The sequence below is a fragment of the Nasonia vitripennis genome, chromosome 4 (assembly GCF_009193385.2).
Source record: "Nasonia vitripennis strain AsymCx chromosome 4, Nvit_psr_1.1, whole genome shotgun sequence".
NCBI classification, from domain to species: Eukaryota; Metazoa; Arthropoda; class Insecta; order Hymenoptera; family Pteromalidae; genus Nasonia; species Nasonia vitripennis.
The window spans coordinates 5,302,230-5,322,724 of NC_045760.1; the positions used below are offsets into that span (position 1 = coordinate 5,302,230).

The 20,495-nt window shown below is 42.2% G+C and overlaps 2 protein-coding genes and 1 long non-coding RNA gene across 8 annotated transcripts in view; 2 read left to right on the forward strand and 1 right to left on the reverse strand.

Moving 5' to 3' along the window:
- Positions 1-7: 7 nt before the first annotated feature.
- Positions 8-6,477, forward strand: LOC103315967 (photoreceptor outer segment membrane glycoprotein 2-like). The gene is made up of 7 exons (XM_031929321.2): positions 8-436; positions 714-1,017; positions 1,090-1,309; positions 1,513-1,665; positions 2,028-2,324; positions 2,458-2,594; positions 2,660-6,477. The coding sequence occupies exons 1-7, from the start codon at positions 130-132 to the stop codon at positions 2,736-2,738; spliced, it is 1,497 nt and encodes a 498-aa protein (XP_031785181.1). The 5' UTR covers positions 8-129; the 3' UTR covers positions 2,739-6,477.
- Positions 4,281-20,495, reverse strand: part of LOC100121354 (synaptosomal-associated protein 25) — a 33,519-nt gene continuing 17,304 nt past the window's right edge. For 3 of the 6 annotated variants that reach the window (XM_031929333.2, XM_031929334.2, XM_032599712.1), the window contains exons 5-7: positions 11,958-12,075; positions 11,034-11,307; positions 4,281-9,423 (exon numbers count right to left, since the gene is read on the reverse strand). In XM_031929333.2, the coding sequence (XP_031785193.1) occupies positions 9,361-9,423; positions 11,034-11,307; positions 11,958-12,075 (455 nt within the window). In that variant the 3' untranslated portion in view covers positions 4,281-9,360. Of the gene's footprint in view, positions 9,424-11,033; positions 11,308-11,957; positions 12,076-14,742; positions 14,792-16,836; positions 16,886-20,495 lie in introns of all 6 variants that reach the window. The other 3 variants (XM_008207346.4, XM_032599713.1, XM_001606107.6) reach the window with 2 other exon arrangements.
- Positions 17,879-19,807, forward strand: LOC116417234. Its single transcript, XR_004227531.2, has 2 exons — positions 17,879-18,189; positions 18,291-19,807. It is a non-coding gene; the product is annotated as an uncharacterized LOC116417234 (long non-coding RNA).

Below are 20,495 nucleotides of genomic sequence, written 5' to 3' on the forward strand. Positions count from 1 at the left end.
TCTCGAACAATTCATCGGCAGAGAATACTCCGCCCACGCAAACGCCCACAAATGCCAGAAGCGTCGACGCAGCAGCAGCATTAGAGCCATCGAGAATGCGCCGTGACGTGAAGTACCAGGAAACGTTATATGGGCTGTCCGCGATTGCGCTGCGGACTGTCCAGGCTCAGCAGTGCTGTTTTCTGGCTGAGTCTGCTGGGCATCGTCAGTTCGGTGATTTTGCTGGGTTGGGCATTGAGATTGAAGATGAGGGTCGGGGATCACGTGGATCTGGTCGTGCCTGGAGGAGAGGGTTATTTGTGGCCTGGAACAGCTGGACTGGCTGTTGTCCTCGTGGCACCGGTGCACGTGCTGGGATTGATGGTTGTCAGGACCGGAGTCAACAAGGATTTCGAAGCTGGACGGAAGAGCTTGAGCGGAAGGTGCAGGGAGAATAGTAAATAAATTTTCGACTTTTTTGTCGTTATAAATACGTCATAAGTGTAGAGGCACTTAAGAAATCTCCAAAATTAATACAAACGCAGCAAAATAATTTGTTGGCGTAATAAGACTCGTAATCCAAGCTTAATCTCCAAAAAGATTTACGGGATAAAATTACCATAAGCTAATAAAATCAAACTCGAAGCTATCATTGTCGCGATTTAATTTCGTCGTAAAAACAAAAAAAAAAAAAAAACACAACAGCAAATGAGAAACTAAAGCTCGTATCGCAGGTAAGTCATCCCTGGACCGTCTTCTCTTCCTGCACACGTTGCTGAGCTGCCTGTCGGGTTTGCTGGTTCTGGGGGCATGTGCTGGAAGCGCCTACTTCTGGAGTCTGTCCCGACGTCGGGTCAGACCAGGACTACACCGGGCAATACGTCGTTATCCCGCCGAGCCTATTATCAAGACTAGAGTCGACAGGCTACAGATCGAACTTCGTTGCTGCGGAGCAGAGTCTTACGTCGACTGGTTCTTCGTCGACTGGAAGCGACCCGATGACGGGGAGTATGTCGAGTTGGATTACTTCGCTGAGGAGTGAGTGAGAAACTTTGTATTAGTTTGAACTTTATTGGCTAAGTACAGCGCATTACATGCAAACGCCATCAGACCCAGAGACATGGTCTCGGCGGATGTGCCGTACTCGTGCTGCTCGTCGGAAGCGTCGCAAGCTTGCGTCCATCAGAGTATCGCCGGAGTTAATGGCGAGCCGGAAGCCGATGATCAATTGACGATCTCCAGCGAGGGATGCGGGAACAAGCTGTTGGATCGAGCTGATCGGGCCGGCCAGAGACTGCTCATCTGTCTGCTAGTGATCTCGGCTTATCAGGTGGCGGTTCATTTACATTCTTTGAAAAATATGACGAGGACAATCGACGCGAAATCAATCAACTGAAATCCGACGTAAACCCCGTTCCGATTCCAAAAAAGCTCCCTAATGCATCACTCGGGATGGAAATCCCTCCTTTCACCGGCGCAAAGTATATAGTCCTTATCAGGCCGGGCACTCAAGCAGTAGCCTTCGATTTACAGTTGACGCTGTCGATTCTGTCGCGGCTCCTCCGAGCGGCTAAGCCGAGCGACTCTGCGAACACAAGGGGTGAAAGCTCCGACGCCTGGATCTTCGGCAGAGGACCGAAAACTACGTCCCGTCGTCCCCGGGAGGAAGAACTCGAGCCGCTAAAAGTTCGTTGTGTATATATTTTTCGAAAAAAAAAAAGCTCCTATCCGCCAAGTGCCGATAAAAGAAAACTATGTACTCCGGTCTCGAGTCCCCCGCTTGAATTTAATCTCGCGACGACGGAGATATACAGCGGCGACTCGTCTGTAGTAAAAAAAGAGGGAGAAGAAACTTGGCCGATAAGATAGCAAAGGGTGTACACGTCGCCCGGCTTATCTCCCTCGCAGCCTCGGATCCCTTGTACGAACACAAGCATAGCAATAAAATTCCGACGAGGAACGGTTTACCGAATCACGATATAGCGGGCTAATATTCCAATGGCTATCCAAACAAGCGCGTGATCGCGTTCTATTTTCGCCCCCTCAAGTCCAGACGGCTCGGTCAACCCTCTGTGCTAACGAGCCAGCGTAACGCATCCACGACGTCGGAGAGCAGCAGCCAAGCGGCCGAGACGTCGTCGTCGTCGTCGAACGAGAGCCTATACGCCGCGTCGTCGAGTCCGGGAGAGAAACGGGGCGCGACGAGTCCTCGCATGCAAATGCGGCCCACGGCTCGACGGAACCCTTCGAGCGACGCTGATGATGATGAGGAGGAGGAGGAGGCGCCGCTCGAGAGGAATTTCAATGCGAGCGACTTCTACGGGAGATTTCGCGGCACTTTGCAGGTGATTCTTCTCGGCTGATGATGATGGTGATGGTGGGGGGATGAAAGTTGGACGGACGAGGACGATATTTGCATTAGAATATAGGAGAATCAGGATACGCATACATTAGTCGGGGACGTCATTGAAATTTAAGGACACGCTGGAGAGACGACGACGGAGACAGTGCCAGGACTGGCAGTTCGTCGACGATCGTCGCGACAGCTTCCCTCTGCCAGGCAAGAGGGCGACGACTCTGAAAGAGACTCGAAACTCCTCCTGCAGCTCGAGCCAGTTCGTATTACAGAGCCTGGTTACACAGTGAGAGTCGTTGCGTGAATTGTTCCTTCTCTTTGCAGGCGGGACGAGAGGACGTGTCCGGTTCACCAGAGGATCCAGCCCAGCTGCTGTCCGGTACACGGCGACGCGAATAGATAAGAGTATTAGTGCTAGATTGTACAGAGGATAGGTGTTCAAGTTCGAGTAAGTTTCTCAATAAAAGTGGCGTTTTTTTTTTCTGGATGTTGATTCGTGGCGATGATCGTTAAGTAAGTCTGTGGCAGATTAACAAGAAACAAACTTTATTTGCAGCACATAGGAAAGATAAATACATGTCTCTTAATGTACAGGTCAAAGCAACTGAGAAAGAAAATGAAGGGAAAAACTTGTTTGAGACAGTTCAGTTATGAGGGTACTTTAATATACAATCCTTAATTCTCTATTATCGAGAAGTAAATACATATGCATTTACAATATATAGAATCTGCGAGATCGTGTCTGCCATTTTTTCATCGTTTGTTTTTTCTTTCCTTCTTCATCCTTTTAATTTCTGTTTATTAACATACGTATATTTATATTTATATATTCATTATGTATATTCTGTATATTATGTATAGTGACGCTGACGAAATCTAGGGAAAGCCAATTGCCTCTCAGAATTCGCGTGTTTACTTTTTTGCTCTACTCCGCACGCTCTTATGTCGCACTCCGTGACGCTTCATTCATTCTCGTTCTCTCTCTCGCGCTCTTTACTTAGCTAATCGTTATTTATTTATTTATTTTTTGTTATACTTGTAATCTTTTGTTTCACCTAAATAATGTGGCCCCCACCTACGTCCTCCCCCCGTGATCCTTCGGGAAAAAGTCGAATGGAGGGCGGAGGACGAGTTTGTTTGTTAGTTTTGTTTGTTTTTACTCTTTCGTAGTTCTACTTATGCACGATCTTTCCCGATCGATCGACGCGTCTGCTGGTTTATATTGTTTTATTTTTCTCTATATACGCCTCCCGGACCTTCGAGGTCGAACTCTTTTTTATACCCATACCGCTTTAATTTCATGTACGCAACTATACGGTTCTGTGGATTTTCTAAATCTGTGATACATATGTTTTGTCGCAATGAATCTTGTATAATCGTGTGTGTTATTTTTTTGCACTTGTCGAACAGTCCTCGAATCTGCAGATCGAAAAGTTAGCATCGCTTACAGCATTTAACTATAGGCATTTAAGACTAAAGATTTTTTTTTTAATTACTCATTGCTTCTAGCAACAATAATTATACAGTATCATATTATAACGATTAATAAATATGAATTTGTCTCACGTTTTAATAGTTTAACGAGCAATAAATGGAAGAAATTAGCGATTACTTTGCTCTTGCGAATAAACTACACCGATACAAACTTTATACCCTTAGAAATTCATTTTATAAATTCAAAAAATTCCTCACTTATACGTCTACGTATATATTCTGCGAATAAAACACCCCGATCGCACCTCGCTTATTATTTTTTTGGGTTCTTTTTTATAAATCGATTCGATAACAAAACTTTTATTTTGAAACTCCTTTCTTTGAGAAAGTGACAACACTGCACAGTCGAGTTGCCCGAAGAACGGCAGATTCGAGAAATCGCTTCGCTGCTAAAGCATCGCCGACGCGCACGTATCAGAGACCCGATATACACAATAACTTATACGTGTTGTTGTTGTTGTTTTTTTTTTTTATTATTTTCTGTTGCACCTTCGTGTTTATCACAAACTTTTTTCGATTACGTCTATGCGGTTATTAGCTCTTATACGTGGATTCATTTACGGATTACGAGTTTTTTTTTCTGCTTTATAATATGCTTCGGCGGCAAAATGGCTTCGTTATCGAAATTCTCTGCCTCGCTTGCTTTACTGACAGCCATTACTCCTCGTTATACGCGCGCTTCATCTTTTTTCGTTCGTTAAATGTGTGCGATATTAAAAGACAGCAAAGCCAGCGCGCGCTGCCGGCGAATCGACGCCCACGCGAAGGATATGTTCATTCTACACCGTAAATGCGATACTTTCGAGTATATATATTTTTCGAAGCTTACAATAACAAGAAACCGAAAGCGCAGCCTTCTCCGTCGAAACGTTTATCCTAGAAAAAGTATATCCCTCTCAAAAGAAAGTCCTACTCTTCGCCTCGAGGCTGGGGGTAAGAAAAACGGCTGGGCTTATCCTTCGGCACACATCGCGTCGAATCCGCCGACAGCGCGCGAGAACATAATAAAAATTGAAAACGAGGCCAGTTCCCCGCGCGCTCCATCTCGCGTGTGTGTAATAATGCAATTCACATTTATACTGCCCAGCTGCACCGTACCGACTATTATATATTATATATCGTCGCCTGTGTATAATATGTATATGTGTATACGGACACAACTACAACGCACTTGTATAATAATCGTTCTCGAGTTCATTCAACGAATCAGCCGTTCGCTTTGCACCCTCTCGCGCACTCAATAACATTGTAACTCTATAACGCCGCTTTCCGCCTCTCGCAAAATATTTGTATATCGCGTATATAAGCGTCCCGCGGGCAAAATCATCATCGTCGCTCTATACATCGTCAATTATGTATATAGGCCTGACGTATTATATTTTTGTATATATCATATATCAACTGTGGATGTGTGTGTGTGTGCGTGCTGTGTAGGTGTGTGGCTGTGCACATATCATAACCGAGATAAACTTTAGCAGGACACGTTCTTCTCGCGGCCGCTGCTCGATCGTCATTTTTTAAACAGTGGGTCAAGAGCGAACGAGAGCTCGGGGGCGAAAAACGAAGTCGCGTGAGATGAGCAAAAGAAGAAGAAGAAGAAGAAGAAGAAGAAGAAGCAACGAGAGAAGGTGGAGGATAGCATCGTAAAAATTTCGAGGCGACTCGTGAAAATTTAACGAGCTCGGCCTCGCACTCTTTCTCCTCTCAGCGCGCTCTCGCGACACATGACAAGTTTCTCGGCCACGAGTGCGATCGATCCCGCTGTGTGTTTGTGTGTGGCGTGGAATAATACTGAGATTAGGCGAAAGAGCAGCTCTTGTATGCTCGTGATTCGATTTTGAAATCAGGACCCGCGGAAATTAAAGTACAACGTTCTCCATCGTTCGTCTATACATATAGATTATACGTGCTAAGAGGGGAAACGCAGGACGGTTCAAGTTTCGTAAATATGTATACGCGTGTCAGTGTGTTTGTGTGAGTGTAACAGTAGAAAAAACCAAGGAAATCGCGTATACAGTTCCCCCAGGCTCGCGGAATCTCTCCCCTTCCCGAAGCCGCACCTTACGCAAGAGTTCCACCTCGGAAATTGGCGCGCAGGGACTACAACAACATACACATATCGAATCATCACTTGTCGCGCGCTCCTACATCTTTCTCTCGCACATTATAATCTCGCTCGCTCACATCGCTTTCTCGCTATATCGGTTCTACAATATTTGTTTCTCTACAATACATGTACAAGCCTCTGTGTAAATACAATAATGTACAAGTTTTTTTTTCATCATCATCATCATCATCAGCATCGTCGTCGCCTCTCGCCGCTATCTCGCTGGTGGTGTTGTCGTCGACGTAGTCCTTCCATAATATCCTCCAGTTGTAAGTATATTAAGCTTCTCTCGCGACCTCTGATGCGATCGCGAGTATACACGTGTCTTCTTTACTCCTCTCTCTCTTTCTTAAACGCCTCGTTTTCTCCTTCTTGAGGGTTACAGCTTATGTACGCGACACGGGGGTTGCGGTGCTGCTGCGAGTCATTTTTCTTACTTTATTCTCGGCTCGCTGCGCTGCGCTCTTCGCTTGATTCATTTAAGTAATAAACTCCTCGTGCAAACATCGCTAAACTTCTTACTCCGCACTTGTTCGTCTTACAAAAAAAAAAGAGAAGAAAGAAAGAAAGGAGGCGAACTAAAGGAGAGTCTCCGCTCGTTAAAACTCGACTCGTACTTTCGGCTTTTTCTCGTTATACGCTTCTCCCTTGTACACCCCCTTCATCGTCCGCTTCTTGGTTCCTCGACACACTTAGCATCCGAAATTATACGCGGGACTGTTTAAGTAGCACCTGCGTTTCATCTCTCTCGTTCTCTCGCTTGGCAAAAATTTTCCCCTATTATAAGTTAATACATACTCCTCTACTATCCTGAGCAGCAATGGTACAACGACGGTAGGCAAGATGCTCGAGACACGTTTTAATTTATCATTGTCATATCATCATCCGTTCTCTCTATAATGTGTGTAATGCCTCAACCTTCGTTTTTTTTTTTTTTTTTTATACAACTCAATGAAAATTACGCTGTGTTCATGTGTGCAAACGCGCTCGAAAAAGTTATACACTCGCGATACATACGTACAGAATATAATATTACGCGGTGGACACGTGTCGCGCGTTGTTCGAGCATCGTCCCACCGACGATCATAACCCGTGTTGTGATATCAATGCACTTATAAAGATCGTTGTGTGTTTTCCATTTTTTTTTCAACATTTTTTTCTTTGTTTTGCGGTAATGCTTGCTTTCCTCCTCTTTTTTACTCGCTTACAATAAATATCGATATAATATAAGAGACAAAATGATCGAGATCGCTCGAAATGTTTCTAGGACTCGTGTGCCTGTGTCGGTTAAACTCCGCCGCGCCACTAACGGCGGCACCTCAATATCATCGTATAATACGTTAATAATAATATTATAAACGGGGGAGTCAAGTAGAGAGACGCGCGGACCGTCCGCATCACGCCTGATATGCAGGATTACATCGTTGGTAGAGGGTGTGCGTGTGTGTACGTGTGAGTGAGTGAGTTTGTCTGTTATCGTTAATAGAACTCTGATAATCGTTCCGCGAGAAAAAAAAACTATACGACAGGCGCGGCTTAGGCGCGCCCCTAATTAGAAAAATCGTCGCTCTATGCAGAGACAAATGTCTAGGATAGTAGAGGAAAAAACGGCTTTCTTTTATACTTTGCTTTTACAATAATTGTATGTAATTGATTATTATTTATTTATTACTGTTATTACTCGTTACTTTGTTTTCTTTTTCGTTTGCTTGCTCGTCAATACTTTGCACATGCTTTGAGGTTGCGGTTTGTTGTATATTTGTCGCTTATTACGCGCTCGAACGATAATGAGACGGGGAGTATACAGTAAATCTGTTATTATTATTATTAATGTTTTTTTTTTCGTTACAACATGTAGAGAGAGAGAGAGAGAGTCATAAGAGAGTATAATATTAGTGTCGTCGTGGATGCGCGGACCGAAGTGATGGATTTTATAATTTATCAATTTTCCTGTCGATAAGGGTCTTACGAATGAGAAACGAGAACGATCAAAGGCACGTAAAACTGAACCGACTCATTGCCATTACAAATATATATATATATATATATCGTTATATCGTATCGTTATGTATATAAATCGTTTGTTTTTTTGTTTCTATTTTTTTCAATCCGTTCATTACTTTCTTTAACGCTGCTCCGAAAAAACCCGCGATGTACTAAACGCGGCGTAAGTACACGAGGGGGAAAAATACGCATATCCTTTAAACGTTTGTTTTTTTTTCATCGTTTGCTGAGGTGGGGTGTGGTCAAGTATACGATCTATAGAATAAATCCTATACGCGATTCGTATCGCACGTTGTTATTACATAAAAGCAGAGACGCGAGCGTCTCGTGTGCTTTTTTATAACGTGTGTGTGTGTGTGTGTGAGAGAGACAAAGACGTATACTGCAGGGAGGAGTATAGGGGGGGGGGCACTTTACACATATATCCGTAAAAATGGAAATTTAAAAAACGGCTGATACACTTTGTACTCGTGAAGGAAAAAGTCAGAGATTAAAACTGCTCCAACTACGTAAGACCCTTAAGCGTTCGCGCGTGTGTGTGTGTGTCTGTGTATGTGTCGCGATAAACAACGCGGAAAGAGAAGAGAAACGCTGCCGCAGCAAAAGTTCAGTAGCTCGAGTTTCTTCCTCTCTCCTGCGCTGTCTTTTTTCAATGTATATAGATAATAATAATTATATAATAAACTAATAATCTCGAAGCGACGCGACGCCTTTTTTTCCTCCTCCCTTGATAAATCTACGCAAAAACCCTTCGTCGACGTCGCGACAACGTACTATATAACTAACTCGCAATGATACATGATGCACCAGTACAATGTATACATTTAAGTAATTACTGCAAGGGCTGCGTATACTCGATAAATAGACGTGTATAATATACATAACGGATTCGTATAATCAAAGTCGACGCTCTCACGGCTCGACGACACTGAGCTTTATTCGCTTGAAGTATACAGTAGGTGTGTGTGTGTGTATGTGTGTACGTGTATGGGCGTGCGTCTGTGACGGTATACAGCAATAAGGGTGGCGCTCTCTCCGTCGCTCCGTTTTTTCATACTCGCGAAATCTTCCGGTACACATAATGACGTGATGATATAATTAAGGTACAATCAAACGCGAAAATCAACGCACTGTAGTAGAGATAGTAGTAGAGTATATAGATAGCATTGTGGTATAGACACAGTTCGTGTGTTATCTCTGTGTTTTATATGCATTAGATAGTTGTTGCTGTTGTTGGATGTAAGTAGCGGAGGCCCGCGCACGCGCACGCGTTCTTTTTACCGATGTAATGCGTGAATAACAATATAGATTTCATGAATTTTTGCTTTCGTCCGCGCGGATCCATTAGTGTGTCGTGTATCATTGATCATCATCATCGTCGTCCGGGTTTGCGCTTGGATCTCATCGGGACGTCGGCGACTTATTTCAGCAGCTGGTGAGCCCGTTCGTTCGCTACCTGTATCCTCGTCTCGTTCGACTCGCCCTGGAAAAGCGGAAGAAGAAAGGGGGGGTTGCGCCCTCGTTAGTCGTGGACGTTTTGCTCTGTACTTACACGGGGCACTGTAAATGCTTCGTGTGGTTGTGTTTAAATTATTTATTTATTATTTTTTTTTTTTTTTTTGCACGTGTTTGTATGTTTCATAACGGTAAATCACTGTACGCATGTTATATATTGTATTCTCGATTACGATACATAAGCTACACATCAATCGCATGCATACGTGTGGGCGACTACTGTGATCGACGGCTCGCATAATTATGTACTATGAGGATCATTTAAATTTCCCGGTATCACATGCCATGTGAAATTCGCGCGTTTTATAATTACTTGGAAGTTTGCGCGGCTTGAAGTTTAATCAACGGAAAATCAATCGCCCCGGCCACGATGTATCGTTTAATAATTCACGACCGACATCCTCGTGCAAAGTTGAATTAAAAAAAAAATTTGAAATTCGCTCATTTCTTCACGTTGCAAAGCTACTGCGAGCGTAACACACACATGAAGCTCTTGTCGTTCATACACACACACACATACGCACTGCAGTTGGTGCGCAGCTGTAATTTCAACATACGAACAGAAACAGGGCGTCAACAATATAACACAGCACTGCACAACATAACGCTAAAACATTTACAGTGTTCCTAGAGTTTACTTTGCAAAATGAGACCTCGGATTCAACGATAGTCGAGCTGGCGCCGACGTCGTTAAAAATAGGCCATTTCACACAGTCGAGATAGAGATAGATAGAGAGAGAGAGAGTGACACGCGACGATCGCATCGCACCTAGTGGCGAGTTTATGCCGATAGAGCGACGAGCGAGACAGAAAGGCTCGTCGCTGTAAGGTCATGCGTCACCCGAACGATGCGGACAAGCGTGTCGCTATCCGATTTATAAGGTTTATATATAACTATATCATCATCTACGTAGTATAGCTAGTCTAGTTGTCTAGGACTAATGACTAAATCTACTTAAACAACAATGATTACCACAAACCTCGATTTGCTCATTATATACGGAAAGGACATAATATTGCACGGTATATACGTTGTATAATACATTCCACAATAGTAATAATATACGTATGTATATAACATATCTCGTGTCGATGACATATGTATACAGCGGATTACACAACGGGACAGTAGAAATCGGTTGGTCAGTATATGTACATAGTATATAACAAAGATCGACGCGTAGACGCGAGTTCGGGGCTCCGATGACGAGTTGATAGCTCGCGGAGCCGGCGAACCGCTGCTAGTATATATATGTATATATATATATATATAAGATATCTCGTCGCACGTGTACACGCGTCAGCAGTGACAGCGATATCGCATGCGTCCGATGCTCAGCTGGCTGCTGGCGTGCAAAACTGAGGTGGTGTTCTAATACAAATGATACACACTGGATAATGGGTATAAGACTATAACACCGTGATGAGCTCGAGCTCGCTGGGAGTTTCGCTCGGTGTACACATGCGAGGTATATATACATATATAGATAGAGATATAGAGATAATACTCATTGCGGGTTCGGAGGTGGGGACACATACAACATGAGCAAAGAACATCGAGAGCGAGAGATGCCTGACCTTGCGATTGATCCTGTCGATCTGGCGATTCTGATTCTCGAGCTCGCTGCCCATGTCGATGGCCATGTTCCTGAGATTGCCGATCATCGTGTTGACCTGGCCCATGTTCTCCTCCATCTCGTTCTCGCGCGCGTCGTTCGTGATCTTGCCGATGTAGCCGCCCTGGGGCCCAAGTCCATTGCGCTCGTCCATCACTCGCTGGGGCTGGTTGTTCACGACCTTGCCGTCGTCGTTGCCCTTCCACGTGCCCTCGTCCTCCTTGAAGCTCGCGCCCCTAAGTGCCATCACCCGAGAGAGCCAATGTCAAAGCCGAGATAACTGTTTTCCTCCCTTCCTCCTCGATCTTTATTTATTTATTTATTTATTTTTTTTTTCATTTCGTAGGGGACCGAATCTTTCTCTCTCATACGCGCTGGAATAAACATCACCGTCTCGGCGGTGCGCGACGTGCTATGTATCATGTGATAGTATGTGCGAGTGATGTCGACTTGCGGAACGCTCGCGGAAAATCTATTCGAGATCGTTAAGTATTCAGGATGTACCTGCAGCTTTGTCGCGTCGAACCCGCCCGGGCCTATCGGAATCGAATAAACGCATCCCCCCCTGCCGCTTAAGGAACTTCAACGCGTTAACCTCGTTTATGAGGCCGGTACACACGCACACACACACACATCAGAGACCTCGCGCAGCAGTTGGACGCCGGCCAAATTTCATTTTCTGCGCACATTTCACGGACGGATTGTTTTTTAATCGAATCTCGCGAGCGTTCCATGTATAACTTTATTAAATATACATCGCCTTCGGTATCGATATTGCATTTACGTATAGTCTCGAGCGAGTAATGGGGATGAGAGCGAAGAAATATATGGTAAAAATATATGTGTGAATTGCATTAATGTGAGACAATGAGGTCGAGTAACATACTTGTTGCAGGGAAGAACGCAGAGCCCGCAGCACTTCTCCATCCCCGTCAAGTTCTTCTCAGCCTCGCGCATGTCGGCGTTGATCTGGTCCATGCCCTCCTCGATGCGGTCGAGTTGCTCTGTTTTACACCAGCATACGACAATGTTATACCCTCTTACGAATCGTATCCTCCGAGAGAGGCTTAATTTTTTTTCAATGCTTCACACACTCTCTAAGCTTTGTCTAAGGGCTGCGTCTCCGAAGCACGAAATGCGTGTTATACGTGGAATATTCGGATTTCGTGCTTCGAGGGACCAGCGACGTCGTTGGTATGTAAGACGTGTGCAAAGGTCGGCCGGACGCTGTGGGAAGCTAACTGTCGTTTTCCAGAGAGAAAATTAAAAGAGTCACGTAGTTCGTTTCGTTGCACAACATCATTTTACAATATTGAAAACAGCACGTTGAGATACCACGAGATAGCGGTCCATCGGAATCGCAGAGGCCGAGTCCACTTTTATGTGGAGAGCCGCGTATGTACACTTGTCAAAGCCACGATGTCCTCATTAATGGCAAATCAGCCTCGAGCAGCTCTACACGCGTAATTAACGCGTAAACATCACTTCGTCAATAAAAACGTCAGCGTCCTCTGCGATTCCGATGCCCCGATCGAGATGAATATACAGAGCATATAATATATATAAACAACGGACACTCATATTTGACATAGAGGACCATTCATAAGCTTTTCCGTGCATCTTGCCGAGCACAATATGTATATAATTACACAACCGCGAGCTCGAAGCTTCCGTCCGCGTATAAACGAGTTATATGTCTGTACGAGAGAGCTTTCGAGCTCGACGGACCGTCAAACGCGCTGACGGATTAATTTTCCACGCCGGCTTTTGACGTATGCTCTACTCGCGAATCTAATTAACTTTTATCCGAGATTTCGTTGTTGCTGGCTGCTATACCGCGCGAATCGAGAGATTTATAAACGACGATGATTTTTTTTTCGAAAATTTTCATCGTTCTAGTGTATAAGAGATAGATCGAAAGCGGTTTCATAACGACTTCCGCCGAGAGAGAACAGCTGCGCGCTGATTAATTTTATCGCGGCCCGAGTCGCAGTTTTTTCAATTCGGGTGAAAAGTTTCAACTACTGCGCAAAAAAAACGATGCTACTCTGGAACGAGGCCAATTATGCATACGCGGGAGATTTTTAATAAAATGAAAATTCGGCGGAATTGAACTTGACGCATATATGTAGGAGACGTGAAAATATGTATAATACCCATGCAGAATTTACATTGCGCGTAAAACACCAATATATATGTATATAATACGTATAGAGTCCATCACACTTAGCATACACTTGCGAGAATGTGCAGATTCAGTTATAATCTCGTTAAACGATTCGTTAAATTCGCACCGACTAGCTGGACCTCGAAAATCCAAAGCAAATACACACACACACACACACAGGAGCGGAATATTCTCGCTCTCTGCTTCGTATGTCCCGCTGGCCTTTGCACACGTCGAACATATATTATATATGAAAAAAAAATATTCCTAGAGTATATAAATCTTATGGCATATATATGTTGTAGCAATATATTGATATATAAGTATAAAAAAAATATATTTATATCAAGTGACAACAATGACGCATAAATCTATAAAACGGAATAGGTGGTGGTGGTAAGTGAGGGAGTGAGCTACGGTTATATATAGATACAAGTCTGAGCGTTGGCCGTTAAGGTGTCAGTGAGCATGAATTCAGTATATCAGTTTTTAGTTTCCTCTTATTTTTTCCTTCGGTTAATATTATTATTATTATTATTATATCGACAGAGCGAGACAGTTTGTTAAAAGAATAGAGAAACTGGTTATTGTTATCATTATTTTTGTTATACGGTTCTAGCTGTTTATTAGTCGTTTGTTAATTCTAAGGTATATGAACGGTGGTTGTTATACAAGTTCTCGAAAGAGTCGGGAAGTACTGGATTTTAAGATTCTTCGTATACGTGATGCGACCGTCGTTGAATTTTGATCACACAAAAAACAGCAAATATAAAATATCAAAATAAAAAAGGCTGTGTTATATTATATATCAGAGATGCAATAAACATTAATGCAGTATATTTATATTTCGTTATAGAGTTACGTTGATTTCCCATCGACGTATTACGAACGACATCAAAAACAAATACGATTTAACCACTTATCTTCGATGAAACTAAAAATTTTTTGTTGCTTGACTTTCCCTTAAAAAAAAACGTCGTGTATACCCCTTATTCGTGTTGCGAACGATTCGCTTATCGATAAAAGATAAAAATCGCATATATACAATATACGACTTGGTTTATATGAATCTGTAAACGTATAGTGTGAATAAAACGGTGCGTTTTCATACTGTGTCGTCAGTGCATTTCTTTTTTTCTCATCTATAATCATTGAACTCGGCGCTTGTTTTGGACTTTATGTCGTCTGTATTTCGTTTGTATTTCGTATATTACTCTGTGATCTGTTGTCTATTCGGTTTATTCATTAGAGACTCTATGCGTTAGTTCGAGTTTAAAAAAACAATGAAAAATCAGCGGAAGAGCAATAACAAAGGAATGCAGTATCCTATTATGTAGCAAACTTTTGAAAGTTGAATTTATATTTAATTATTTTACTAAAAATTTATCAGAAAAACAGTGTAAACATCGCAGAGAGTCAAAAATTATATCAGTAGTCTGTATAAAAATATATTTGTATTAAAAGTTATTTTAATAGAGAAAAGGCTAGAGATAGATTGGCTTACCGCCTTGCTCGTCCAGCATAACGAGGGTTTTCATCCCGACCTCGTGGCTCTAAACAGGCACAACCGACCAATCAGACAGGGAGATAGAGAGGCATTACTCGACATCGTCATCGAAACAGTCAGAGATAGAGCTATATACACCACGCCGCGACTTTTCGCTCCGCGAATTTTTTTCAAATAAATAAAAGAAAGGATCTATTGTACAAACGAACCTCCGCATAGTCTAAAACGAAAGAAAGGAGCGAGTTCCTTCCGGCTCGGCGGATTTCGACAGCCACTTCTTTCCTCGTGAAGCCTCTATAGGAAATCGGAGAGCCGGAAAAGAGGCCGAAAAGTCTACTATTGCGTCTATTTACACGATGAATCCGCGAAAGACACGCGGAGCGAGAGAGTCGCGTCGAGTGCGTCGCTCCTCCTCGTCGTCTTATATATTCAAGCTCTTTCGCTTTTTTCTCGCTATAGCGTCTGTTTTTTTTTCAATTCTGCTTTAGCTTTTTGCGCCGTCGCTAAATCGACTCATCTAACTAGAAAAAAAACTTCATCTTTAGCTTTCAAAATACATTATAAACTCTTAACACAGTAGATATTATAAATGGAGCCCTATGACAACTACCGTGAGATGTATACATAATTATATATAAGCTTTCTCTTATAAATATATGTAAATAATACAATCTACCTACTATATGTAGCGCCATGATAATACTCGCAGGGATTGATGAATAAAGTAACGAAACGCACGCCAACATTCGTAATTTGAAGTATGTAAAGCACGCAGAGCTTTTCGATAAACCCGGTGAGCATATACTAAAATAATACTAATAATAATAACGATGCGGTGATGATGTAATGACGATCGTTGTATAATAATACGGTGAAACACTTAAAATCAAATCCAGCTGCAGGACGATCGATAATTCCGTATACAAGGTATATAGTAAAAAGGAGGATGAGAGAGCCGGGGTTGAGTGCGATATGAGGAAATCTTTGTAATTAGTTTACGAAAAGTTCCGGAGCTCGGTTAATCGAGTGCCAGTAGAGCAGCGTATATATAGGATATAGCAAAAGGAAAAAAACTGGGCTCCGGATCCTCGGGCCACACGCACGTATGCACACACAGATATATGTATACACATCACGTGCACAAAGAAATAAAGGATTCTCTTTTTCCAGGTCAAGTTCGCGTCGTGAATGATGTGTGTGTATATATATATATATATATATATACACACACATATAGGTAAGTGTGTGTATACATGTACGTGCGGTCGTAAACTAGATCTTCTTTTTATCTTCGTGCGCGCTTATTCGTCTGTTAAAGGAGCGCAAGAGATGTGTTTGTGTGATACACCGAAAATTGTACACATACATTCAGTGTGCGTGTATATATACAATTCGGACCTGGTGCTCTGTGTTGTTGTCGTCGCATGTGTATGTAGATAAGTATATGCAGTAAAGCTTTTCTCGTATGTATGCATACGAGGAGTATAGAGGATGTGCTGTGTAATACGGAGAGAACAGCTGCGTGTATGAAAATATCGGATTTGAGAGCGAGAGTAAGTAGAGAGAGGGAGATATAGAAGGGGTTATAATGGCTGCGCATGTAAAGGAGGAGCTGCTGTCTCGTATACACGAGACAGAGAGTTTGGAGGAGCAAGCGGGAAAGGCTTGGATCGTTAAAGTGCACTGCAATGTCGTACAGGCATGTTATATATTGTATATTATATGCATCTTTATGACTAGCAATATGTTATGCGCTTGATTATGTAATATAATACGCAGCTTTTATTTTTAATCCCGTCAAGCGATTCTACGCGAGTTATCGTCGTCGCCTCCAAACCGCTCGGTATTTCACGAGCTTTGTATGCGGTATACAATACTTTCGAGAGAGTTTGCGCAATCATCTCTACATACCCGCGTTTACCATATCATGTATATACAAAATCCAGCCGAAATTGCGCAAACTCGAACGAGGATTATGGAGTTAGTAATCTTAGTACACCATCAGGCAAAAAGACCCAGAGTTAATATAATTCATTGTTGTTATCGTTTCATTCCGTCACTATATTCCATTGCCAAGAATGTTCTGCTTACCCCCTTGATGATCTAGCATCGTCAGTGTATTCGCTCCAACTTCCTCGCTCTACAAGAACAACATAATATATTCCACGACGGTTAAACGAGGCCAAACGATATCGTGACGAAGACTCGGCGTGTAAATAAGAAAAATAATGTAAAATCAAACAATAATAATAAAAGAGGAGGCATACACAAGAGATTATACGGGGCTTATTAATTACAGGCGCACTAATGGCGCAAAACTCCGAAAATAAAGCGCAATAAATCATAAGGGAAAACGGACACACTCTGTTGCAGGCAGTGACGGTTAAAGTGCGCGCGCCCTGTACACACACACGCGGCGCATTTACTCTCTCTCTCGAAACTTACACGTAGATAAAAAGAGCCTGTGCAGCGCCGAGAGTGAATAATGGTCGTGTGAGCGGCGCGGCGAGGGACAAAACGTACGGGTTTTAATAAAATACGCACAGAGTAAAGATAGGGAGAGAGGGAGAGAGTACGCGTGAATAAATAAAATTGCCCAGCTGGAAAAACGGCTAAATTAAGTATAAACGACTTTTCGCGGCCCATTATTCGAATGAGGATTTCAATTATCCAAGAACCAGACCCAGATACCCCGGCGCGTGCGGGTAGCACAAAAGGACACTCTCTTCTCTCCGAATCTAGATCAAGGCTCCGATGCTCCTGCGCCATGCGGAAGAACGTGCTCCCTCGCGGTGGCGCTTAAAAAGTCCTTGAAAATACTAAACGCGCGACCGAAAAAAAACTTGTCGTTCTGCGCGATTACGTCTTCGATGAAGGTCGATCGCGCGTGTATTTTCCAGTCGAGCGAGCTAGCTTGGAAAATAAAAAAGTGCGCACGACAGTCCTCGATGACGAGGCTCCTAGAAAATCGCGCGCGCCGGGTCACGCATATCCAACGTATGTACTGTGTATAAATAAAAGGGCGGCATCCCGTGTATCGCGTGTCAACGGCAACGTGAGAGTTAATGAGATTACTCCCCAGCCGCACCTGCAGCAGCCTGTCGCGTGTATTACAGGAGCCCGCCTCCCCCACTGCAACTTCGCGCGGCTTAATTTAAGACATTCGATCAGAGCCGCTACTGCGGAGTTCGCACGTAATTGCGTCAGCCTGATGCGAGAACACCTCGAATCTCTTGTACATCCTCTCCTCTGTCGCTGTGCTGCGCGACTCGCGTGGGAAGAAAATAAAAAATGCTTGTCGATCGCGCGGCAGTACAGATTCGACGCCATGAAGAATTAAGGAATAATAAAACTTGATCGAGGTGCGGTATACGGGGAATAAAAAGGGAGAGGTCTGCTGCTTACGTTTGCCGAGCGATGAGTAACAGCTGCGAATGACGTAAGGTAATAATCGTGAAGGCATTGTGACGGTGTGTATAACTCAGGAGTGAACGAAATGAATATATATTAATGAAATGAGTATATATTAAGTGCTATATTTTCAGGAGAAGGGGAGACAAAACATAACTCTTGAGGTTGATCTACAGAGCTAATTTACGAAGGACCGATACAGGGATACAGTTGAGGGATCGTAAAACAGAGAAAGAGACAAATAGAGAGAGAGAGAAGAAAAGAAAAATTGATCAGTGGACGTAAATACAGTTGATGTCGATAGGGCAAAAAAGGAAAGAGAAAAGTGTGTACGGGGGTAGTAAAAAAATCATAATCAAACGAGTGATGAAGGGCAGAGAGATATAAATATATAGATAGGGTCTCTAAGGTATGTCTGAATGAGTATATATTTCGTATTGTTGTAGGTTCAATTAATAAACGGACAGACAGCTACTGCTAAAACAAATATACGCAACAATTACGGTATAATACGGTTTTACACTATATATATATAGAGTATAGGTTATGTATACGCAGACTGAAAGCGACACAGCTAGAAGCTTTTGGTGAGGCTATATACGTAAGTATGTACAAAGTATATTAATTGTACGTTATACATATATCTGGCTATATGTAAGGCAAACTAGGTTATCTAATTGTCGTAAAAAAACTATGTTATACACTCTGCTTTGAAGAAAATCAATTTTCATCACTTTAATAGCTAGAGGAAAATTGTCGTGAGCAAAGAAAAGGAGCATGAAAGTATAGAAAGAGTTGAAATTAGAAATAGATATGCATATTGCAGAGGTTATCAAATAAAGCCGGTTTAAAAGCATATATACTAATTCATCTTCAATATCGTACTAAGTATAATGCGACTACAAGCGCAACGAATGCTTTTGTCTAAAATGTAAAAACATACTAACTCCGTTCAGACAATTTTCCAAAGTACAAATCATCGTTAATCAGAATAGTTAAACGCGGTATAATATAAATAATATACATACCTACGCTTTCGGCAAATCTTTCAAATCAAAACAAAGGAAAATGTCTTGGTATAAAAATGTGACTAGAAAACTAGAAATATGTGAAAAAGAAAAAAAATCACCTGTATCCCACGACAAGCGCAAAGCGTAGTGCGATATGTACACAGTTTCATTCGTTTTTTTTTATAAGTTTTTATTTTTTATTTAGTTTTAGTATATGAAGAATTAAATTAAGAGGTCAGCGAGAGTCCGAGATTGGTCGTTTTCATTACATTCTCATATATTTTTCTCCCTCGTTTTTCCTCGCTCTTTCGGATACACTCGTGGCTGAGAGAAAGCTTTACAGTAGCAGAGGATATATATATATATATATATATAATAGACGGAGACAGAGGATAGACAGAGACAAAGATAGAAAAAAATTTCTCGGCTATAGCTCTTTTATTTTTTTTTGTCGTTGGTATACATTAGCTTGTTTATGCAATATACAAATTGCGAAGTATAGAGTGGCAGGAAGTATGCATTTTTTATTCATCGTTAAAATACGACAGTGTTAATGGCAGTAAAGAGCAGTAGAGAGCGATTAAACAAAATAAATAAAGTATGAAGTAAAAAACAGCTAGTATAGTAGACAAGTAGTAGAGTAAAGTTGATTAAAAGTTACTGTTGCCTTTTGTTCGATAATTGACCTTTTTGCTTGTTGCTGCACTGTCCACTATGTTTTTCTTAATTCATTTTTTTCCTCTTTATCTCATTTAATCTCTTATATATTCTATATCGTTTTGTATAAATCACCCTTACACAAAGCTTGCTCATCAGTGAACAAACGACCCGACCTTGTTCTCCGAGTGTTGACTGACAAAAATATTATTAAAATAAAGTTGTCTTCTATGTGCGGCTAAACTGCGAGTTACCGCCATGTTCCTATTGCGCACCTTCTCTTATATACAAGTATATACGTGTCTATCGTCGTTGTTTAAGTATATATATATATATTGGTTTAATAGTCGAATCATTATATAGAAATCGGTTCTTTCATCGCTTGTGTCGAGGTATATATCCATAAGTCTTTCAGGTAGTATAATATATTTCACGTTCATTTATTTTTTTGTTTATATTTTGCAAGTGAAAGTATACAGGGAAACGACGCTAACCAACACCTTATCAACCAACCAAACCGCAAACAAGCGGTGAGCGTGTGGATATATCTACGGTACTTGGAACAAAAAAAATGTTCATGTGCAAAAACAAAACTTTCCCACAGGTATTCCCACGCCCTTCTTCTCTCTTTTAATTGTCTTTTTTTAAGTAATTGCGAGGGATGTTGTGCAA